This window comes from Ixodes scapularis, unplaced genomic scaffold (genome assembly GCF_016920785.2).
Source record: "Ixodes scapularis isolate PalLabHiFi unplaced genomic scaffold, ASM1692078v2 PGA_scaffold11__112_contigs__length_91849675, whole genome shotgun sequence".
Lineage (NCBI taxonomy): Eukaryota > Metazoa > Arthropoda > Arachnida > Ixodida > Ixodidae > Ixodes > Ixodes scapularis.
Window position 1 is genome coordinate 45,035,423 of NW_024609837.1, and position 21,882 is coordinate 45,057,304.

The window sequence follows — 21,882 nt, forward strand, 5'->3', positions numbered from 1 at the left end:
ATAGTACCAATAATCATAAATCCTTCTTTGTTATTGCATACTCCTAAAGAAAACTGTAAGAGGGCACAAAAAATTACATTCATTTTTTTATAAATCAGAACAAAGCGCGTCAAACTTATTTTGAGAAATAATACGGCTTTGGTTTGTCGTCTGCTAGTCTTAGTCGTAGCCGGAATCCATCCAGCTAGCCAGCCGCTCGCTGCGTAAACCATCTTGTCGGGCGGGAACGTTGCCAAAACTTTCAGGATGAGTTGCGTCGCCGCAGTGCGGCTTTACATCGACAAGATGATCGAGGAAAGTGGTCCAGGGATGAAAGTCCTTATGATGGATCGCGAAACTGTGAGTAGGAAGCGATTTTTTATTGCTGTCACTTTGACACTTATTCACGGGGCTTAGTGACATGTAGCCTTCACGGATGGTTGGAGTGCGTTACGGCAAGCCTCCCTGGAAAGCCTGCTTTTATAATTTTCCGAGTTAAGGTTCGAAAGTGAGCTCTTTTCTATGAATAGGGTGCATCTCGAAAAACGTATGCTTTAATCTCCACCCCTGCCCGTTTCGATCTGGATGAGCATCGTACCGGCATGCGGTCGTATGTCACTACCGCGTGATTCACGTTCCAGACCTGAGGTCAACAGTGGTACTGCACCGGCTAAGTTCCTCATCTACAGCGAATGCACCAGACGCCCACTGGGGCCGACTAAGACACAACGAACAAACACGCAGCACAATCTGTACTTACAAGTGCATTGGGGTATTCTACTTCGCCATATTTCTTGTTGGCGACTACTGGGTCGTCACACTACCGCTCCCAGGCTGCGACGATGCCAGTGCTTCGCGAGGCTCGCTTTTCCCTGCTGCAGTGGCATCGAGACTCTACATTGCGTAGTGCGCTGAAGTTTGGTAGTGGTAAGGTGGAGCCCTCTCGGCTCCATCTCAGCAACGGTGCAAGGCCTGAAGCTCTGCACGTCATGTCGGCGATCTCCTTTCGTGTTAGTTTCCCACCATCAAACGTTTTGTTCTAAATCAGTCTGTTTCCTCTTGCCTAGTACGCTAAACATTGGCCAATGCGAAGAGGAAGGCTTCTTCTTCTAGTGCAGTGACGTCAGAACGACGCCGAGCTCTGATTGGAAGGATAGTGGAGACCCCAATGCCTTGAGGTTTACCCACTATTTTTTTTCAACCAGCCAATAAGAGCTTGGCATTCTGACATCATCGCAACCCCTGTACAAGAAGCGGACAAACTTGCGCTCTGCATAGCCAAAACACTGACTAATTGCCATGGAGTGTAACTTAGTTTAACCTTAGAGTAATCCTAACCAATGCACTTATAATGGCACCTCCAAACAAAACATGAGGGCAGTTGAAGCTGCTGTACTGTGCCCCCCCCCTAAGCAGACAGTGCAATGGAAGCTATATGCTCGATGAACCAGTTGTACATTTATCTTTTGCCACGTGATCACGCTCCTACCCATATCCACGAGAAGAAGGGGGGGTCTGGTGATGAAAGGCAGGCAGTTGATAGGTCCGGCGAGTGTGTAGCTCCTGTTGCACTATCACTTTAAGGTATACTATGTCTATAGCAAAAGCTGGAAAAGGAACTTACTGGAAGCCTCGGAGTGGCAGACGACTTTTCGCCACGACACTGTTTTCTTAGTTTCCGTTTCTCAGTTTTGAATATGCGGTGCACAGCTTGTGTCAGCTTGCCTGGGTGCGTTAACCCAGGAATACCAGAGTTCAATCTCCACCTCTGCCCGCGTTTCGATCTGAATGAGCATCGTAGCAGCATGCCCTCCTGCATCGCTACTGTGTGTTACATGTCAAAGACCCCATGCTGCCAGCAGTGCTACACTAGCTAAATTTCTCGTCTACAGCATGTAACATTGTTGTAATACTTGGGCAGACCTAACTCATGCTGTTTAAACACCTAATATCTAATTTGTTTTTTTCTGGCTTAACTGCATTCCCGGCACTTGCTCTTCGGCATTCCTTAAAGGTGCGATGCAACAATTTTTTGTACTTTGCACAAATACAGCTTAGAACGAATCCTTGACGTTAAGGACCTATGAAATGCGCATTTGTTTCTCACCGCACGCAATAGAAGTCACAGAAAAAAGTTAACAAGAGCAGCGTTCACTCCCTCACCTCGCAACCAGAACAAGCAGCCACGTGATCTGGAGGCCGATCATGTGCCGCCAATGTTGATCATAGCCCCGCGCTGGGGTTGGCAAGGCACTGGACACACGCCGAGTTTCAGACAATGTTATTGTTCGGCTATCGTCGTCATTGCAGCGATTGGACTCAGGCCACTACTCGAATGCTTGACGAGCCATCGATTATCACGACTCCAAACTGAGCGCTCACGAAATGCTCTGGTCTAATTTATGAGCCGCGTTGAATTATCGTCACTGGGGGGGGTGGGTTACTGCGACCTTTGTGCTACGTCATCAAGCTTTGCGAAGGAGAGATTGAAAAAGAATGCTCGCTTTTGTTTCCGAAATTACGCTGCAACAAAGGAGTTTCTTGGTCATTGGAGTTGCGTGCGAGTAGATTTGGGTCCCACTAGTGCCATTAAGCTTGTGTAAAGTGAAAAAAATTCTGAGCGAACGTCATTGCACGGCTCCTTCAACTAATTAGTTTTTCCGGTGTACACCTTCGTTGCGTAACGGCATCGTCATTCCACCTCTTAAAAACAGACGACCATCGTGAGCGTGGTGTACGCTCAGTCCGAGATCCTCCTGAAGGAAGTGTACCTCTTTGAGCGGATTGACCTGGCCGGGGGCGACGCCATGAAGCACCTCAAGTGCATCGTCTTCGTGCGCCCCACCAAGGAAAACATTGAGCTGCTGGTGCGAGAGCTCAAGCGCCCGAGATACGGACAGTACTACATCTGTGAGTCTTTGTTCGGCCTTGCGTCGTCAGTTTGTACCATCGCTGTGGTGTCTGGAACGCGTCTTTGGCCAGTGTGTTTACCTCGTCCTAAAATAGTGTCACATTGTGCCATGTGTCGTAAAAAAAAGTGTCACAAAGTGCCAAGTCAAGTCATAGAAGTCTCATGTTTTGTCGTGTGTCATGAAGTGTCATGTCAAGTCACAGGTGGTCATGTTGTGTCATTTGTCATAAAAAGGTGTTATAAAGTGTCATGTCAAGTCATAGAAGTGTCATGTTGCCGCCTGCGATCTCAGCAGTGTCGCAGTGACGCGGGGGGATATAGTAGATGCCTGTCCTGCTCCACAAATAATATTTCTTGTATAATGCATGTGCAAACAATATTTCTTGTGTAAACATTTTCGACGTCGGTGCTAGTCATAGAGAAAAGGAATAAATTATACAAGTGCTGCAAGCGGTGGAGGAAGTGTACAGGAAAATCTGAATTTGCAACTTGTAAATGTGTGCAATCTGGACACGACGTACCGTTGGTACAATGTGGCCAGCAAGTCAGTTTGTGCACACGCACTCCAATATATCATCAGTTCCTTTTTCGAGGCAATGCTTAGTTGTTTGCAGGAAAGTTTGGGTTTCTGTTTCACAAAAAAGATGTGTGTGAATGCTGGCTTGAAGCGAATAGTGCTGTGTCGTCCCCAGCTTTAACAGTGTTGAGAAAACCGGTTGTTGTGGCATTCCCTTCTACTCTGGAGGTTATGAATGACGCATTGCTATGCGGAGAGCAAGTCGTCTGCTTCTTGCGCACGAGTTGTGGTGATGTCAGAACTACGCCGAGCTCCGATTGGCTTTAATTGAAAGGATAGTGAGAAAACCTCAATGCTAGATGCCTTGAGGTCTACCCACCATTTTTTTAAATCAACCAGTAAGAGCTCGGTGTTCCGACATCATCGCAGCCCATGTGCAAGAAGCAGACAAACTTGCACTTTGCATTCGATTTGAATCGGTACTTGCACACCCCTAGAAGAAAGCCCTGCTTTTTGTCAGTCTCTTTGGAAGTAATTGGGTACCAGCATTGCATACTTCCGAGGATCTCCTTTTGCAACGACTTCTACTTGTCCTCCTTCAGACTTCAGCAACACGGTTAACCGCAGCGACGTGAAGGTCCTTGCGGAAGCAGACGACCAGGAGTCGGTGCACGAGGTGAGGGAGTTCTATGGGGACTATGTTGCCCTGGCGCCGCACCTGTTCTCTTTCAACCTCACGGGCTGTTTTCAGGTGAGCTGGAGACCTCCTTGTCATATTTGGTTAAAAGGGTCTCCGATATGTGCAATTTTGCAGTTCTGACGGGTAGCTGAGGTATTTTAAAAGGATCATTGCTAGGCCGTAGCTTTCCCTTTGCTTATCTGTAAGGGGAAATCGGCGTTTGTTGGCTTTAAGATGTCGCTGTATTTCGTTGATCCGCTTGGAACTGACGCTACAAACAGTGATTATCTGTGAAGAATGCTGTTGCGAAACTAAACATTCCAGTGGGGAGGATTTCAACATAAACAGCCCTAGCTGGAGCAAAAATTTTGCAAAATTGGTGTTCTTCGATTTGAACCGGTTTTGTACTTTTGACACCAAGGGGAGTTTATCGGTGTTTTTCGGTTCAAACTGGGAAGTCTATGGCCTAATTATCGCTTTGCTTGCTGGAAAAATTGGCATCACAATGATTTCAACACCAATTCAGTTTTCCCGCCAAATGTTACAGGGAAAATGACGTCACATGGCTCGATGTCGCGCAACCTACATGCAAATATAGTTTACCCACTGAATTCGGTGGGGGAAATCGACACGCGACCTGGCACGACTCTTCCAACTATGTCCGCTGCTAATCACTTAATTCGACAGCAGCATAGTTGGTTCTGCCCCAATTTGTTTCTACGACAGCTACCAATATACCTTCAATGTAATATACTTCTGTCCAAGAGTTAGATTTTTTTTATGGGAAATTAAGGGAGGAAGCACACCGCAACGGTCTCTGCTTACCGAGAGGCGTCCCTCACAAACTGTTTTCTTGCAGGGTCGCAACTGGAACCGAAGCGCCTTGGAGCGAACTGTCCACGGCATCGTTGCGGTGCTGCTGAGCCTTCGCAAGAGTCCGGCCGTCCGTTACCAGGGCAACTCCGAGACAGCACGTCGACTGGCCGAGGGAGTGTCGGTGGGTCCCGACACAGCCGTCGACGTGACGGCCACGTCTTAGTCTCTGGCGGTGTCACTGCTGGCCGTCGTGCAGCAGAATTGTCTTTTTGTACGCAGTCAAAGGCATGACACTGCCTTCGAGGCGTCGGCTGCTCGTGATGTTCTCAGCGCAGTGGTGTTTCCATTTCCAGTCCCGTCGTGCAGCGTCTCGGTGTTCGATGTCTGCAAAAGGCGCCAACGTGTAGAAAATGTTGTTCTGATGGATTTGTGTGAAAACGCTAAAACCTTGTTGGTTTTTTTGTGCCTTGTTCTAGTTTTGTTCTTGGTTTCGTTGAACTTCGGCACTTTTCTTAAGTTGACGTTGGAGATGGCTGTCGTAATAATGTTTATTTTTTTAGGGTATGAGAGTAAGGAGGACCACTAAAGACTACTTGACTATTTCTAAATGCTTGTTTGTTATTTACCAAGGATGACAAACTCTCCAAAGAAATGTACTAAATTGATATGTCGTAGTTTCTCTAGTCGTCCAAATTACACCCTTCACGATATGTAACATGTACCTATTACCTAATACCGATTTTATCTCCGTGAAGTGAATGGCAATTTATTGTGTGGGATCCTGTCTAGTGTAATATAGGAAACCAGGAACCAGATCTATGGTCATTGATATCATTGAACTATGACTTGGAAAAACAAAATCTCATAATGCCATGCCTATATTTGGAGACAACTTTCTGTGGCAATGTGATCAAAGCCAAATGTGCCCATGTGCTTGCACACTCTGAGCTCTGATCAAAGCTACGCACATTTACTCTTCACTGCTTCAGAAATGCCACAGAAAATTGTCCTCAATTGTAGGCACATTGCAGTTCTTACTTTGCAATACCATCTCAATATTTTGTCAAGCGGGGATGACATTTTGGCCAAAACATTTTGTCTCGCGATATAATTTGTTGGTGTCGTCCCTTGGCACGCAGCAACTCATGACACGCGAGTCCAAGCTGTTTGATTTCCGAAGGCCCGAGATACCCCCCCTCTTGCTCATCATGGACCGCAGGAGTGACACAGTGACGCCGCTGCTCAATCAGGTACGTCAAAGGACGGATAGACAGACAAATTCAACTGAACCTTTTGAATTGGGTGGCAGCTTGCGCCGCCTAGCCCGCGTTGCTAAAGCCACCCTTTTCTAGCGACCTTACCGCTTGAGATTTTTGTATAGAAGTTTAATGCGACAACCACAGCATCAACAAGCATCTCTTGATCCAGAGTTGCATTCCAACAGAAGCTAAGGTTTCGTGTTCGTCGGCGGCGTGCAGCACTTCACATCACCTGATGGTATTGGATCTAGTAACACTGGGTGTCAATTCGGGTTGCAATGCGACATTGCGTCACGTGACCATGTAGCGAGGCATTGAGTAATGTGACGCTACGACTTGACGCTGTCACGTCAGGGTCGTCACTTGACGCTGTGCCATGGATCATCACATGACAGCACGATTTGACCACCCGATACCTTGACGTTACCTGATGTAATTAATTAGCGTGTGAAACCTACCATTTCTCTTGCGTTGCAATCCGGCGAATGGCGGTTCGATTCGTGGATCAAAATGAAGTTGCGAGTTTTTTTGTTCATTTGGGTCGTCGTCATCTGCCGTCGCAGTGGACGTACCAGGCAATGGTGCACGAGCTACTAAAAATCAACAACAACCGCGTCAACTTGTCCCAAGTCTCGGGGCTGACCAAGGACCTGCAGGATATTGTCCTGTCCGAGGACAGCGACGACTTCTATGCCGGAGTATGTCACCTTTTCTTCTCTTTCTTTTTACGTTCACTGCATTGGTCAATTTCGTCATGCTATTCCTACCTTGAAGACAAACATCCGACAGAAATCTGTCGAAAACATTCGACGGGATTCAGCGGGACCTGCCAGCACCGAAACGACATTCCCAATTTCGGTCACATGCGGAGCACACTCACTGAACGCAGCAACGTCGAGGACCGCTGCAGTGACTTTAACAACCCGAACCGTCGACATCGGAACTAGTTATTGACAGAGATTTTTTAGGGGCGAAGCTCCTTAGGGTCTAGCCTTGTCTGTCCGGCGTCCGTGCTCACATCGATCTTGCTGGTGCTGGTGCTCATGCTCGTGCTCGTGAGCTCACGTGCTCGTGTAGGGCCAAAAAAAAAATAATGATAAAAAAAAAGAAAAAAATGTTTGCACAGTTGACAGGATTCGAACGTGTGCGAGGAGTCCCCAATGGATTTCTAGTCCATCGCCTTAACCACTCGGCCACGACTGCGGGAAGAGTAGGGCGCTCTAAGATGTGGTAGTAACTCAAGAGCTGGGGATGTCATGGATGAAACGTTGCTTGTAGCCGCTCAACGTCTATACAGGAGAGGGTGCTGCGGTCAAATGCATATATAATCGCGTTAAACTTTGCATGCATTGGCTCAACGTTTATAGACTAGAGGGCGCTGCGATCAAATGCTCAAATGCGTATATAACCGCGTTCCATACCACACATTCTCTTTCTGACATGGATGAAAACGAACGAAAGGTTCGGCATGCTGCGGCTCAGCATCTACGCAGACAAGCACCACCGGAGCTTCGCCCCAATCAACATCATTCACCACGTGGAGATGCGGTCAATTTTTCTTTTTGGAATCATGTCTCATTCAAACTACGCCAGAAACTGAACAGAAACTGGAAACCTTGCAACTGCTGAGGGAAAAGTATCCTCTGTATGTCAGAAAATATTCAAGAGAAGATAGTTTCAAACCTTTTTCATAATTATTGAAGGACCAATTTTTTGTACTACTGTGCAGTTAAGCATGACTTTGCATAGATAGGTGTTGAATGCCTTTTTGCTAGAGCCTAAGTTTATAGTTGGGTCATTGCTTACGGCTCTTGAGGTTAACTGTAACGTTTCCTGCCAACCCATCAAATATTTGGATGTGTCTTACATAAAGAATTATACTATCTCCATGCACATTTTATCAATGTGTTAGCTCTATGCAATATATAATCTAGGGATTCCCTTGATCAGTAGTTACAGATTTGAATTGCGGCTTTTGGAACGCCCAAAACTAAAATGTGCAAGAAGCCTTACGAAATATTTTAAGTTTCGCAAACAATACTATAGTACATGGAGTGTGTGAAAAAGAAAGCTGCATTTCGTAGGACTTCCCTCGCTGCTGCCTGCCTTGGAGAATGACACCACGCGCTAGTTGAACAACACGTGGTCATTCATAGACTGTTATCGCTCGCGCCGCATCCCCAAGGCCCCTTAGCACACGTGGCGTTAGTCTTTTATCAGCGGTTGAGTGCTGCTCGTGTGACCCAATTGCACTTGGCCCCCTCACGGTGAAAATGAGCAGAGACGATGTAGCATGCGGGCACACCAGGTCCGACGCTTTGGATCCCCAGGAGGCCCACAGTATCCGCAAAAATATGGAACTATTTATGAATAGCAAAACTGGCTGGATGTTTTTTTGTCTCTTTAAGTGCGGAAGAGGTATATTTTGTAGACTGGCTAGATGTCTTTTTGTTTCTTTAAGTTTGGAAGAAGCATATTTTGTAGCAGTGTGGCACCATAGGCCTTAGGTACAAGCCAATGGCCTTTCCGTGGTGCTGCAACCCTCCAGGTTTGAATAAGGATATTATTATTATTATTATTATTATTATTATTATTATTATTATTATTATTACTACTACTGCTGCTGGGAAACTTAGTTTTGTTGAAATTAAAACATGTCAGAAATATTTATTTGACATCCGTGGTTTTACAATTTGGAGTGCAAAAAAATTAGGCTTTGTTTCTACAAAACTGGTATATGTCTATAGAGCGTACCCCAAAACAAAATGTAGTTGTTTTTTTTTATTATTATTGCAAAAATAAACTATGCATTGCTGAACGTTTATTCTCTGTCCAAATATGGCACGATAGATGTCTGAACCCTATGCCAAAGTTTCAGCACGAACCAATATCTTATTTAAAAGCTATGAGTGATTTTCTGAAATTTTCAATGGGAGAAAGGGGATTAGTTTTCAGTAACTGGCGCCATAGAGCTTCGTGCATTCGAGAGCTCGGTCAGCCGCCATTTTCCCATGGAAAATTTCCGAAAATCACTTGTAACTTTTGAATAAGATTAAGAGTTAGTGCTGAAACCTTGGCACGCTGGTTCGAACCTCTAGCGGTACATTTGAGCAAAGAATGAGCGCTCGGCAATGCAGAGCTTATTTTTGCAGTTGAAAACACCCTGTAAAGTTTTGGGGGTGGACACCTCGTACTTAATGTTACAGCAATGTCATGGTCTTCTTTATTCTTTGCAGAACATGTACCGGAACTTCGGTGAAATCGGCTCCAACATCAAGGACCTGATGGAAGAGTTCCAGAGAAAAACCAAGAACCATGAGAAAGTCGAATCCATCGCCGATATGAAGGTCTGAACATTCTTGGGTTTACCCTCGTTTGTGGAGTTGCTTTGTGAGCAGCTTTGCCAGTGGCTATACATGGCCTACACTGGCGTCATGTCAGTGACCATTGGAGTGGCCTTTCTGCGGTATACATTTTGCATTATCAACTTTGTTTTCCTAGACAAGAATAAGTGGCAATGACCACCAGCAGAACGTGAGGACGTCACATGCAAGCCATGTGTTTAACCTGGTACCCATTACCCATTTTTGAGTAATATACTTATCACTTCCTGCTCTGCTTGAGTTCAGATTTGTATCTTTGTTAAAGTGGCACATGTCATGCTTAGATGCAAGAAATTTTGTTTGAATTATCCGAAATTCATTGAAATATGAAGCAAGATGAAATCATGATTTTGTTATATGGATGGCTACACATACAAAGCAGATATTTGACAATTTCCTCCACACAAGCCTACTTATCATAAACATCATGAAACATTGGTGAAATGTATAAGATAAGTTTATTCACCTCTCAAAAATGTTGTGTATTGTGGACTGTTTAGACAACCCATGACACCTCAAAATGTGTTTGCCTATTGTGGACTGTTAGGCCCGTTGAGCGGGCTTCTTTCCGAACACCGGTGCACTGGGGAAAAGCAACAACCGCGGAAGTGAGCTTTGCGGGTGTTGCTTCTCTGCAGTGCACTGGTGCTCGGTAAGAAGTGCGCTCAATGGGGCCGCGAAAAAAAAAAAAAAGTATGAATTACACAAAAACGCTGTTCGAATTAGGAGGCTTATAAATACATTAAAACATGGTGGGAAAGCCAAAATTTTGAAATTTGCTTGAATTTATTAGAAGTATGAAATATCAGAGTTTGAACTGCGAGTCTACTGTAGCTACCTTCTATATTATTGGGGGCGAAGCTCCTTAGGGTCTAGCCTTGTCCGTCCGGCGTCCGTGCTCACATCGATCTTGCTGGTGCTCATGATCGTGCTCGTGAGCTCACGTGCTCGTGTAAAGCATAAAAAAAAAAAAAATGATACAAAAAGAAAAAATGTTTGCGCAGTCGACAGGATTCGAACCTTTGCGGGGAGACCCCAATGGATTTCCAGTCCATCGCCTTAACCACTCGGCCATGACTGCGGGACGAGTAGGGGGCTCTGAGATGTGGTAGTAACTCGAGAGCTGGGGATGTCATGGATGAAACGTTGCATGTAGCCGCTCAACGTCTATACAGGAGAGGGCACTGCAGTCAAATGCGTATATAATCGCGTTAAACTTTGCACGCATTGGTTCGACGTTTATAGATGAGAGGGTGCTGCGGTCGAGTGCTCAAATGCGTCACATTCTTTTTCTGACATGAATGAAAATGAATGAAAGGCTCGGCATGCTGCGGCTTAGCGTCTACGCAGACAAGCACCACCAGAGCTTCGCCCCAATCAACATCATTCATCACGTGGAGATGCGGTCATTTTTTTTATATGTCTCACTGAAACATTAGTAAATCTGTGCATGGGGTGGCTTGAGCCTAGAAACTTTCTCTCTAGAATTAGTGCAATCTAGGCAAAAGGGGGGGGGGGGAGGGTGAAGTCCCCCTGGGAGCTGGACTTCACCACCTCTTCTGCATGGATGGACTGCAGGAAACCAGCAAGGGCCACTTGTACATTTATATTCTTGCTCAGTCAGCTTAGTTTCTAGCAAACAAAAAACGGAATGATGTGACTATCATCTCTCCAGAAAGCTTCTACAGCGACAGCTGTTATGGCGCTCTTGCCAGCCCTGGAAATGACATCTGTCGCCAAATGACTGGGCTTCTCCACATTGCACAGCTGTTTCGAGATAAAGCCTGCTCGGTGGCGACCGAGATGGCATTCGTGCAGAGCTGTAAGAGTCACTCTTAAAAAGTAATTTAGTTGCACATTTTTTATAAATCCACCGAGGTCACTGTTACAAAAATAAATACCTAGGTTACGGTTAAGAGTTGAGCTTGTTAGTACATACTTGTAGATATATCAGCTTGAACTTTAGAATAATACTTGAACACGAAGAAAGAAAGGACAAAAGAGGATGAACAGCTGACTACCAACAATGTTTTAGTGTAAACTTCTTTCTTGTGCGTTTGCTTCTTCATTCATAGTCCAAAGTAGAGTGCAATAAACTTATTATATAAATAAACCTAGTGCACTAATAAAGATTACTCTGATAATTACACCTATACAAAATTATACAGAAACATTTACACAGAAATACCTAAAAGTTACTGTTTTTGAACTAGCCCACCACAAGCTCGTGCTGTTATTGTTCGGGGCGTGACATTTCGTAGCTATTGTCTTTCTTTTTTGTGATCGGTGATAGATGGGGTGCTGACGCTATCTTCTGTGTGTTCCTCGATAGCGATTGCCTTCAGTATCTCACGTGCATGAGGATTTTTGTTACTGGCAAGGATGGTTGTGGTGTTAAAAGCTGCACTGCAGTGGAATATCCTGCAATGAGCTGCCAGATGTCCTGCCACTGTTCTTTTAAGAGACGCCGCATGCTTGCAGGCTCTGTCGTTGATACTTCGGCCCGTTTCGCATGTAGCATTTCCCGCGTGAAAGGGGATTGTGGTACAACACCCCTGTTGTGCACGGGACATACTGCATTCTGTGGGCCGTGTCGCAGGTTTTTTTTCTTTTTCGTTCTTCCGTTAACTTGTCTGCACATGGAGTAGGCTTTGTTGGGTGCAAAGAACACGAGCATATTCGTGTTCAGGTATTATTCTAAAGTTCAAGCTGATATGTCTACAAATCGGTTACATTGCAGTTACTTTTAAAATGCTGGAACTGCTGACTTGCTATCGAGTTTTTAATGCAGCAAAATATATGGTGACTGAATTACAAACTAATAAAGGTAACTAATTATGATCGCCACATTTTTCCATTGTTCTATGTCACTTTTTTTTTTCTCCAGAATCTTTTGTCGCTGCGTTTTATACAATTGTGCTACTTAAACACATTTTTTTTATATAAGTATGGACCTTGACTGCAGAAATTTGCCACGGCGGTTACATTTCTCGGTTGATTCGTCGATGCAAATATTGGAACTTGCCATAGGCGTACCAACTGGGGGGCAAGGGGGGCGCTTCCCCCCCCCCCAGTTTGCAAAGTGGGGAGTAAGGCGTGGGTTTTGCCCCCCCTGAAACAGCCACCACTGAGCAGGGCAAACACTGGCCGGCTGTGCCCAAAGGATACCAAGGGCACCGCCACCGGCCGTGGGTGGGGTGGGTTGGGGGTTGTGGAGGGGGTCTGGTTTGCCCCCTCACTCAAAAGCAAGTTGGTACGCCACTGGAACTTGCTCTCACTTGCGCTTATATTACAATCATAATGCGCACATGTGGGCTTTTCAGCGCGGTTTCACCACACCAACCGTACAGAGATATAGGTGCGGCTTACGTGAGAGCGGGCCGTTTATAAGGGCGTGTGACTTATAAATCGGAAACTGCGGTGTGCCGAGAATTTTCAGAAATTATTGAGTCCACTCGAAGGCAAAGCAAGATGTCCACCTCCTTACACGTGTTGTCGTGTCGACGCGCAGGCCTTTGTGGAGCACTACCCGCAGTTCAAGAAGATCCAAGGAGCTGTGGCCAAGCACGTGACGCTGATGGGCGAACTCTCGCGCCTCGTGGGTGCCCACTGCCTGCTCGAGGTGTCGGAGGTGGAGCAAGAGCTCACGTGCAACACCGACCACGCGGATATCCTCAAGGTGACCCCTTTCTCCGCCGTTTCACTTCAAATACGATGCAAGGAACGTTTCTCCCACTGGTGTGTCTGGCACCGTTACCACGGGCAATTAAGAGCGACCGTCTTCGTACGACACTCTCTTTGTGCCAACTTAATGTTCACCTTAATAATGATGACAATGATATTCATTTTTATGTGCCCAACAACCGGCAGGCCTTTACTTTGGTGCACAAACAGGATCCATGCAAATAAAAATGTTCAGACGATCATGGGACGTGGTGTGAATGGACGGCGTCGGCTGTGCGACATCTTGACAATGTGGCGTCGTGCAGTGTCTTGCGTAAACCACGACCGATCGCACTGGAACAGCTAGCACCAGGCACGTTCTTGTGGACGCGCTGCACAAATCGCTTGGTCGCACCGTGGTGTCTATTGTTCGCCCCGTAACGTCCTCTTTTATGTTCCGCTTCACGTTCACGGTGATGGAAGCGGTATTGGACCTTTTGTAGCAGGTTTTATGGCAGGCAAATGATCCGTGGGGCAGCCACTGATGCTTTTGGAGCAGGCACCAACATTTGTTATCACATTACGTAAAAATGAAAATGTGGTTGCACCGCTAAAGGAGTTCATATCTGATAATTTTTAGAAATAAGGCTCAGGTCAGAATAAGTTCCATTTACAGTTGTTAAAAAAAAAAAAAAAACAGTTGAGAAATTAAGCATAGTGCAACAGTTCAGTTGAGATAAAGCATCTCTCTCCTACCCACTTTTACACTCAGTGGTTAATTTAGCCCGTATATATAATTTCTGTAAAAGGCCGGCAAAAATAAGTATATCTGCTAAAACATGTATCATTAAAAATACGCCCTCTAAGGTTTATAAACACCAAACTTTATAAACGGGAAAAACAACCATCCCAAACGATAAAGAAATTTACATCTGTGCTTTAAAAGTGACGCTGCACTTTAGCGGCGTTCGAACTGGAGTTGTGTCAAAATTTGCAGCCCTTTCAATTGACCGCCGCCAGGGAACTACTTTGACTAACGTATTTATTAAAAAATAGACCTTGTTTGGCACAGTTTTCAAAGATTAGAGGTCAACCTACAGTCGAGACCAAAAAAGGTCAACATGCAAAAGTATTGAGCATAATTTCCGAGCCAATTTTGCTAACCCATGCACTCTCCCGTGTCAGCCGCTGCTCCTAGCACTTGGGTGCAAAGCGGTGAAGCTCGACACGCGCGGGCTGTTTTAAGGGCGTGAAGGTTGATGTGAGTGGTACAACACCCACAGTACACTGTAGCCACTGCATGGAGGCATGTGGCAGACATTATAATCGAGTGATATCATCAGGAGTAAAAGACCCCGGTTCCGTCTTGTTACAGTAGCGGCTATACCCCTAATTTTGCACAGTTTTCTCGCTATTCTTAGCTCCTGACATCGCCAACATTGTCTGAAACTTTAGACAACCAATCAAACAGCATCAAAAGCATGACATACTAACATCCGCCATCTGTCGGTACATGCTCTTTAATCGGTTAAAGAAACGAAACGCTAAGAATGCATGTAGACTTGCACTTTTAGTGTGTGTTTTTCTGGTAGTATTTGTTTGAGCTTTTGTCAGTGCTTTGACCTCAGATGAAACAACTATGCGGTAGGTAGAGACGCTGTAGAAGAGACATTTGTACCATTTTCGTTTCCTTCTACTTGTGCGCATATTAGGATTGACCTATACAAAATATTTTTTATGCTTTTTTTCTAAGTTCATCTTAGTGCAGGTGTGGCGCAATTTTCAGGAAAAATTTTGCTTTGGCGCATGACATATATGTAGCAGGCTTTCATTCATGGTGCAGTTTGGCACAAATGGCGCAGCACTTTCATCACTGCATTCACGCACATCATGATTTGGACCTCGAATGCGTTCCCTCCTAACACCCAGAATGAGACCGTCGGTACCCACACATTGACGACGTTCTCTTTCGGGCGCGTTTACGCCATCAAGCAGTCGCTACTTGCTCCGGTGTACGCTTCGGCCGCCCTGTTCTTGCGCGCAAAGGCCTAGAGCACCGAGGGAAAGGGCAAACAAAGGCAAGAAAGAGCAGGCAGCGAGGAACACGATCACATGACCCCGCGCACTCGCGGTTGGCCGAAGATGCCGCACCCCATCCGCAACCGTTATCAGCGAAAGGGTGAGGATATTACTGTTGTACTCACCCTGTCCAACCGCCAAAAGTATATCTGCTTTCATTTTCGGCAGCACAACACTCGCCCAGTACAACGAGCCCGGTACAGCTGATGCTGTAAAAAAAATAACGAGAGCACAGCAAACGACCATAAAAACCACAATAGAATCACTTTCCACCATAGGCAATGTGCACTCAGCATTCCGCCAGATCCATTGCTTCTTCCCATGCGGGCTGGGCTGATGGCATAGCGAGTGCCAGCCTAGCCAATCAGCCACGGAAAGGCACCGCGCGTTCTAGGAAGCTTATCAGCCGACTTTGAGCTAGTGACATTGAGCGTACTATCCCACCCACGCATCAAAAGTTTTACCTGAAGTGGTAGCTATTGTGTTTCTACATGCTGACCAGCAGAAAAACGCAGATGAAAAGCTTGTTGTGCTCAAGCACACGGTCCGTGGTATTAGCTAGCTTGAAATTAGTAAGGGGATAGGTTCGCCACTGGAAATGTTGACTAGGTAGCGCTACCTACCACCCAATTCGCAGGTTTAGCTATATGCATCCATCCATTTCTCTAGCGCGAATACCTTTTTTTTTTCCTTTTGTTCCACTAGCGGATCCGGAGCCTAGTAACCAACAGCAAGGTGCGCGACATTGACTGCCTTCGGCTGGTCATGCTGTACGCCCTCCACTACGAGAAGCAGAGCGGGGGTGACCTCGCGGGATTGGTGGAGCTTCTCAGGAAGCGCGGCCTGTCAGACAACCTCCTCCGGGTAACCGGCCAATCGCGGCGCCGCCTAGACGCAAAGGCTGACCGCTCGTACTTCGTCTTCCAGATGGTGTCTTCCGCCGTGGAGTTCCAGGAGCGGAAGTTCCAGCCAGGGGACAAGTTTAGTGCCGACAACATGCGAGCGTTCACCAAGAAGGTGATTAAGGGACTGAAGGTCAGTGCAGTTCCATTACGGTGTTTGGAGCGCGTCGACTTTTATGTTCACCGTCTTATCCAACCTACGCGTTGAAAGGGGCCTTAAAGTTGCAACAAATCATGTCGTGCTGTCGGATGTCGCGACCGTGGCAGTAGGTTGTAGATGTGCAAGCGGAAAAGGCGAGCGGACACAAAGGTTGCCATCGTCGCGGTGTCCCATCTCGTGTCTGCTTCGGTCCTCGTTGGCCATCCAGTCGCGGAGCTGCCTGCAGCGGAACAGGCATCTGCCACATACAGCTCCACTACCGTGTCATTGCCAGGATTGCGACAGCCAGCAAGGTGATGCTTCTACGAGGTCATCGGGTGGAAATCTGAGGGTCCCTTTTTAAGTGCGCAGTAAATGCACTCTTCGGAGATGTGCCCTGGGCACCCGTCTATCGGGTGGGCTTGGATCCTTCTGATTCGCATATATTTTAGGTATCATTCTTTCACCGCGTGCTCTAAATAATTTGGACGTTATTAGTAACCGTTTCTCCTAGATAGTGCATAGATTTGATCCCACGAATGTTACCGCAAAACCTTCAGTTTAGTTGTAGGCAGGCTGGACATTTACAAGACAACTAATCTGTGTTCTGCATTCTCCCATAGGGAGTGGAGAACATCTACACGCAGCATGTGCCACTTGTGTACGACATTTTGGAAGACTTGCTCAGGGGCCGCCTCAAGGAATCCTCTTTTCCCTACGTGCCTCAACATTCTGCAAGGGACAGGTAGGCAATTGTTTGCTGTCCGTGTGGTGACAGTCAATGTTTTGCCAGGAGACCTATCGACATCGAGCTTGTACGGGGCGGTAGGATTTTTTGGGGCAGGAAGCTTCTTCAGGACCTGAAGCTTATTCAGGACTTAAAGCTTCTATAGGATCTGAAGTTTCTTTAGGACCCGAGACTTCTACAGCACCTGAAGCTTCTACAAGACATGAAGCTTCTTAAGAAACTAAAGCATCTTTGGGGCGTGAGGATTCTTCAGGACTTGATGCTTCTACAGAGTCTGAAGCTTCTTCAGGGCCTGATGCTTGTACAGGACCTGAAACCTCTTCAGGGCATGAGGATTCTTCAAGTTCTGAAGAATCTTCAGCATCTGTAGAAGCTTCTACAGATCTGAAGCTTTCTCGGGACCTGAAGCTTCTTCAGAACCTGAAGATTCTTTGGGGCATGAAGATTCTTCAGGGCATGAAGATTCTTCGAGTCCTAAAGCCTCTGCATGGCCTGTAGCCTCTCCAGGACATGAAGCATCTTCAGGACCTAGTGAACGTAAGGCTTGGAGGCGGTTCCTTTGTCAAGTTTACTGCATATAGGCAACTTTACTGTGGACTTTGTAACTGGAGTCTTTGTCTTTGAGGCTATTTTGATTGTGGGTTGTGCTTCTTGTTCTTTCTGCATACAGCATGTTCCGGTTCCAAGACGTCATTGTCTTCGTAGCGGGCGGTGTTACGTACGAGGAGTCTCTCTCGGTATACAAACTCAATGTTGCCAACCCTGGAACCCGAATACTTCTCGGCGGAACCGCAGTGCATAACTTTACAAGGTGAGGCTTGTCAGACATAAAATGTGGTTTCGGTTTCTGATCGTGTACCATTAACCAGGTTGTATAGGTTTATTGATATTTATTTATCTTGGATCAGGCAGAACAGATCTATTTTCCTCTAATCTATTTTTCCAAGTGTAAAAGTCGATTGGCCCCTTGTAAAGCTATTCAAAGTCATGCTATAGCCATTTTTGAGGATGCTTTTCTGGCATTTTGCATTTTATTAGTAGTGATATGCTAATAAATCAGTAATAATCAGCCATGGCATCTGAACCAACAAAATAAAGAAACACAGCTACTAGTATTAGCTTGGTGGACATGTACCGTATATAAATCAAGAACTCTGCATTGAATCTGTAATACCAAGAAAGGTTCCACAGAATGTATTTATCAGGAATGTAGAACTAAATAGCAGCCACCCTCACTTGTAGCAGTTGTAGTTGGTGGAGGCAGACATTAAGATAGCAGCACTTGAATAAAATTGTCTTTTAGCTCTTCATTCATATTTATTTGCATTACGCCACGTGTGTAAGCTGACTGGTCCTGTTACTACCTTTTTCATAGGTGATTTCATGTCAAGTGCTTTTGGCGTTTTTTGGTGTTAAAACTGAAACTTTTTTAGCTAAATATATTTGAACTGAAAGTATAGCGTTTTTCATGGACACAAGGAACTGGACGTCTACATTGTAGTCAATATTTGTAGTGTGTTTGGTGACGATAATAATCCCTGGAGAAGGGGAACAAGGAGGACAAGAACAAACAAATCTCCAAACACAGCTAGATGATAATGCAATTAATGCACCTTTGCATTAATTGCATATCATTGTGTTTGGTGGTGCAGTAAAAGTAGACAAAATAAAAAACTATCGCCGATTTCCATTACAGCTTCTTGGACGAACTAAAATCAGCCACCGCCGACTTTGCTTCAAGATCAGGCCGACATCTCTACTGAGAAGTAGCATCCGCTGTCTGTATCCTGTGAATCCCAACGTTTTCCCTTTTCCATTGAACACCTGTTGGTTACCAGAAACTATTACTGTAGGTAAAACAAGTGGTTTAACAACCCGATTGTAGCTGGCCAATATCTAAAGAGCAATGGTACACCATTCCTTGCAGAACTAAACAACTTTATTTGTGTGTACTTTGTGTAATTTTGTGACACTTTTAAGTGATTAGCTGGAGTGTCACGTTATGTATTCCATGTACAGAGAACTGGACACACTGTCACATGTTTTGAGGGACCCTAGTTAGACCTGGCGAAATTGAAAAAATGAAGGCTAGAACATTAAAGTAAAATAATATCTGAATGTGACAATTTGTGATTGACACGATTTGTTACCATTATTCCTTTAATCTACAAGCATTAGATAAAAGCAGTGGAACAATCGTTAATTCTCAAGTTTTTTTGTTGTACACCGTTTTTGTTACAAGTTTATCGACCAGGATTTTTTGTTTAGGTTTCTATTTTATTGCTTTGTAACTTCTACTGATGTTATATATCATGTGTGTATTTATAGTACCTCTACGTATAACAAGTTGTGGATCACCGTTTGGGTGTGAAATAAATGGTAGACATCAGCGATCTTACTTAATCCAATGTCTTTGTGACCCTTTAATCTCTGTGATAAATTGCAGTCGATTCTGTTTGTGTACAACCCTTTATAAATAAAGCTGTTTCTTTTCCCTTTCATAAGCAGCAAGCAACACTAAAGAAAAAGAAGTGTGAGGCAGCATTGTTTTGTAGCACACTGTGCGACGCAGTTAATGCATTTTACTCGGGAATGAGTACTGACGAGTATCAAGCTTTACGACTCAAGTTGGTGTCTCAAACATGCACTTTCAATCACATTAGCACTGCTAATGTGATTGAGGGCTGTCATCAACACTGCTAATTTAGCAGTGTTGATGACAGCCCTTTGATTCTCACCGGTCCCCTGTTCAAAACTGTGACACATTTGGCCATGAGAATGGAACATGTGGTGAAACCTAACAAACTCATCTGTTGTGACCATATCCATATGTTGCATCTGCCTGCAGTCTCTTATCCTTAATGTCAAAACGTCTTGGAGGTGCACCGACACTCCAATTGTCATAAACACACAAAAAAATATTTCCCACAAAAATTGTGTTGCTTGTATGTTTAGATGGCCTTGATGCCAGTGCACTTCACTGGATGACTTGTCTCTTAGCTTTAGGTGAGAAATTTAGCCAGTGCAGTACAACCGCTAACCTGAGGTCTTTAACGTGCATTATGCAGTAATGATTACATGAATGTGTGCCGGTACGAAACTCATCCAGATCGAAGCGGGCAGGGTGTAAGGATCAAACCCAGAAGGTTTTGCAGGGGAAGCTTTCGCTCCAGCTCCGAGTTGAGACGCGTTAGCCCTTTTGGCCACCAGTCCCTCCAAATTTTCCCTTTTTGGCATTCTTCTCTTCCGCTCCTCACGTCCTCACTTCTTTTCATTTGTGACGTATTCAGTTATGAAATTTAGAAGCTTTGTAAGCGACATATCAATAATATTTAATAACAGTATTCGTAAAACATGCTTTTTAACGCAATTGCGAACGCACTACGGGCCTTCTTTTTGAAATACCGCGAATCAAAGTCCGGAGTGATGTCGCCGCTTTTTACCCTCCCTCAGAAAGGGTTTACTACGGTTGTACGAATGCCATTTCATCGAAGCACGTTTTAGAGAATGGGCACGTTTTATCGAAGCATGGTTTAGAGGAAGCGGAGCCTCAGTTGAGAGAAACGCCGTTTATCGAAAAGGGCATGCTTTTAAAAAAAAGGCTTTCCTACTTTTCACGTGTATCACTGGTGCGTGTGTTAAACCATGCCCCCTGCTGCGCTCCCGCCGCTTCGCAAGGGCAGTCTGTGGTGGCTCATTACAAAAATGTTAAGTCTCCTGATAGGCGGCAGGCACAGAGAAGAGCGGTTGATTGCGGAACGTGGGCAAACGGGACACTTCGGGTCAGGCCAGTGCGGTAGTGCAAGAGAAACTTAAGTTGCTGAACGATTCAACCTTTAACAACACTGCACTCAAGCAGATCGTGCGGGAACTTCAAACTTGACCTTTGGAAATTGCTTTTTTTACTCCACAAATACAGAGTGCCCAAGTTTCAAATTTTGAGGGTAGTGTCTAGGCATGGTTTTCAATCGTTTCGGATAATGAAAAAATACATGATTTTTACCTGTCGGTGTCCCTTTCAAGGGACACAGACAGGGGTATTTATGCTCGCCAAAGTTTTTATTCATGCATACATGACATATGAGAGCCCAACTACCCAGGACACAATTTGCGGCTCGAAATTCATTTTCTTTCCGCCCGAAAACCGCCGATCGAGAACTGGCCGGTTTGAGCTGTGCTCACTCTTTTCTCCGTGGTCATGTGCCGTTTTCTATGGTTTAGACACAACTACCAAAGATAATCAAGGTCGCGGGTCATCGAACGCCCACACACTAGATATTAAAAATGGACAAAAAATATACCACTTTTTGTAGCGTCTAAAAAACTGCAAATACGTTGAAAAAAAAAAAAAAAAAAAAAAGTTGCACAGTTACGTGATTTTTGGTAACTTTCTCCTCATCCACATTTCTTCTTCCTCCCCAATTCGGTTTTGAGCAGTTGCTTTTTTGCATTGATTAAAAATATATGTGACGCTGTAGCAAATTATTTATTGGGTAGTCTTCCGACACCATAATAGATCGCCTGGTCGAACATAAACAAAATTTTTTTTTTTTTGGGGGGGGGAGGGTGTCAGTGTCTTTTTAAGGCTGGAGCCTTGCAGCGGCCACGAACAGTTACGATAAAGACTCATGCTTGAGGCGCGACTCTAAAGCTTCGTCGCTCCCTAAAGTGACTCATTGTATGTAACCTTACAGAACACAGAATGATCCTAATTTTGATAAAAGATGGAGATTTTTAAAGCCAAAACCCAGCTTGGATCAAACCTAAAAAAAATATTTTGCTCTCTGTTGTACTACATGGATTTGTT

The 21,882-nt window shown here is 45.1% G+C and overlaps 1 protein-coding gene and 1 non-coding gene across 3 annotated transcripts; one reads left to right on the forward strand and one right to left on the reverse strand.

The window, feature by feature from the left end:
* Window positions 1-155: 155 nt before the first annotated feature.
* On the forward strand, window positions 156-19,574 carry LOC8036293 (vacuolar protein sorting-associated protein 45). Of its 2 annotated transcripts, XM_029973120.3 has the most exons (13): window positions 156-339; window positions 2,694-2,889; window positions 4,010-4,158; window positions 4,946-5,083; window positions 6,042-6,152; window positions 6,725-6,859; window positions 9,398-9,508; window positions 13,056-13,223; window positions 15,992-16,150; window positions 16,214-16,321; window positions 16,951-17,072; window positions 17,746-17,886; window positions 18,772-19,574. In XM_029973120.3, exons 1-13 carry the CDS (start codon window positions 247-249, stop codon window positions 18,836-18,838), a joined length of 1,698 nt encoding a protein of 565 aa, XP_029828980.2. In that variant the 5' UTR covers window positions 156-246; the 3' UTR covers window positions 18,839-19,574. The 2 variants fall into 2 exon arrangements, with proteins under 2 accessions (XP_029828980.2, XP_029828979.2); XM_029973119.2 differs by having other exon boundaries at window positions 216-339; window positions 15,992-16,321.
* Trnas-gga lies at window positions 10,544-10,625 on the reverse strand. The gene has a single exon. It is a non-coding gene; the product is annotated as a tRNA-Ser (tRNA).
* Window positions 19,575-21,882: the final 2,308 nt, after the last annotated feature.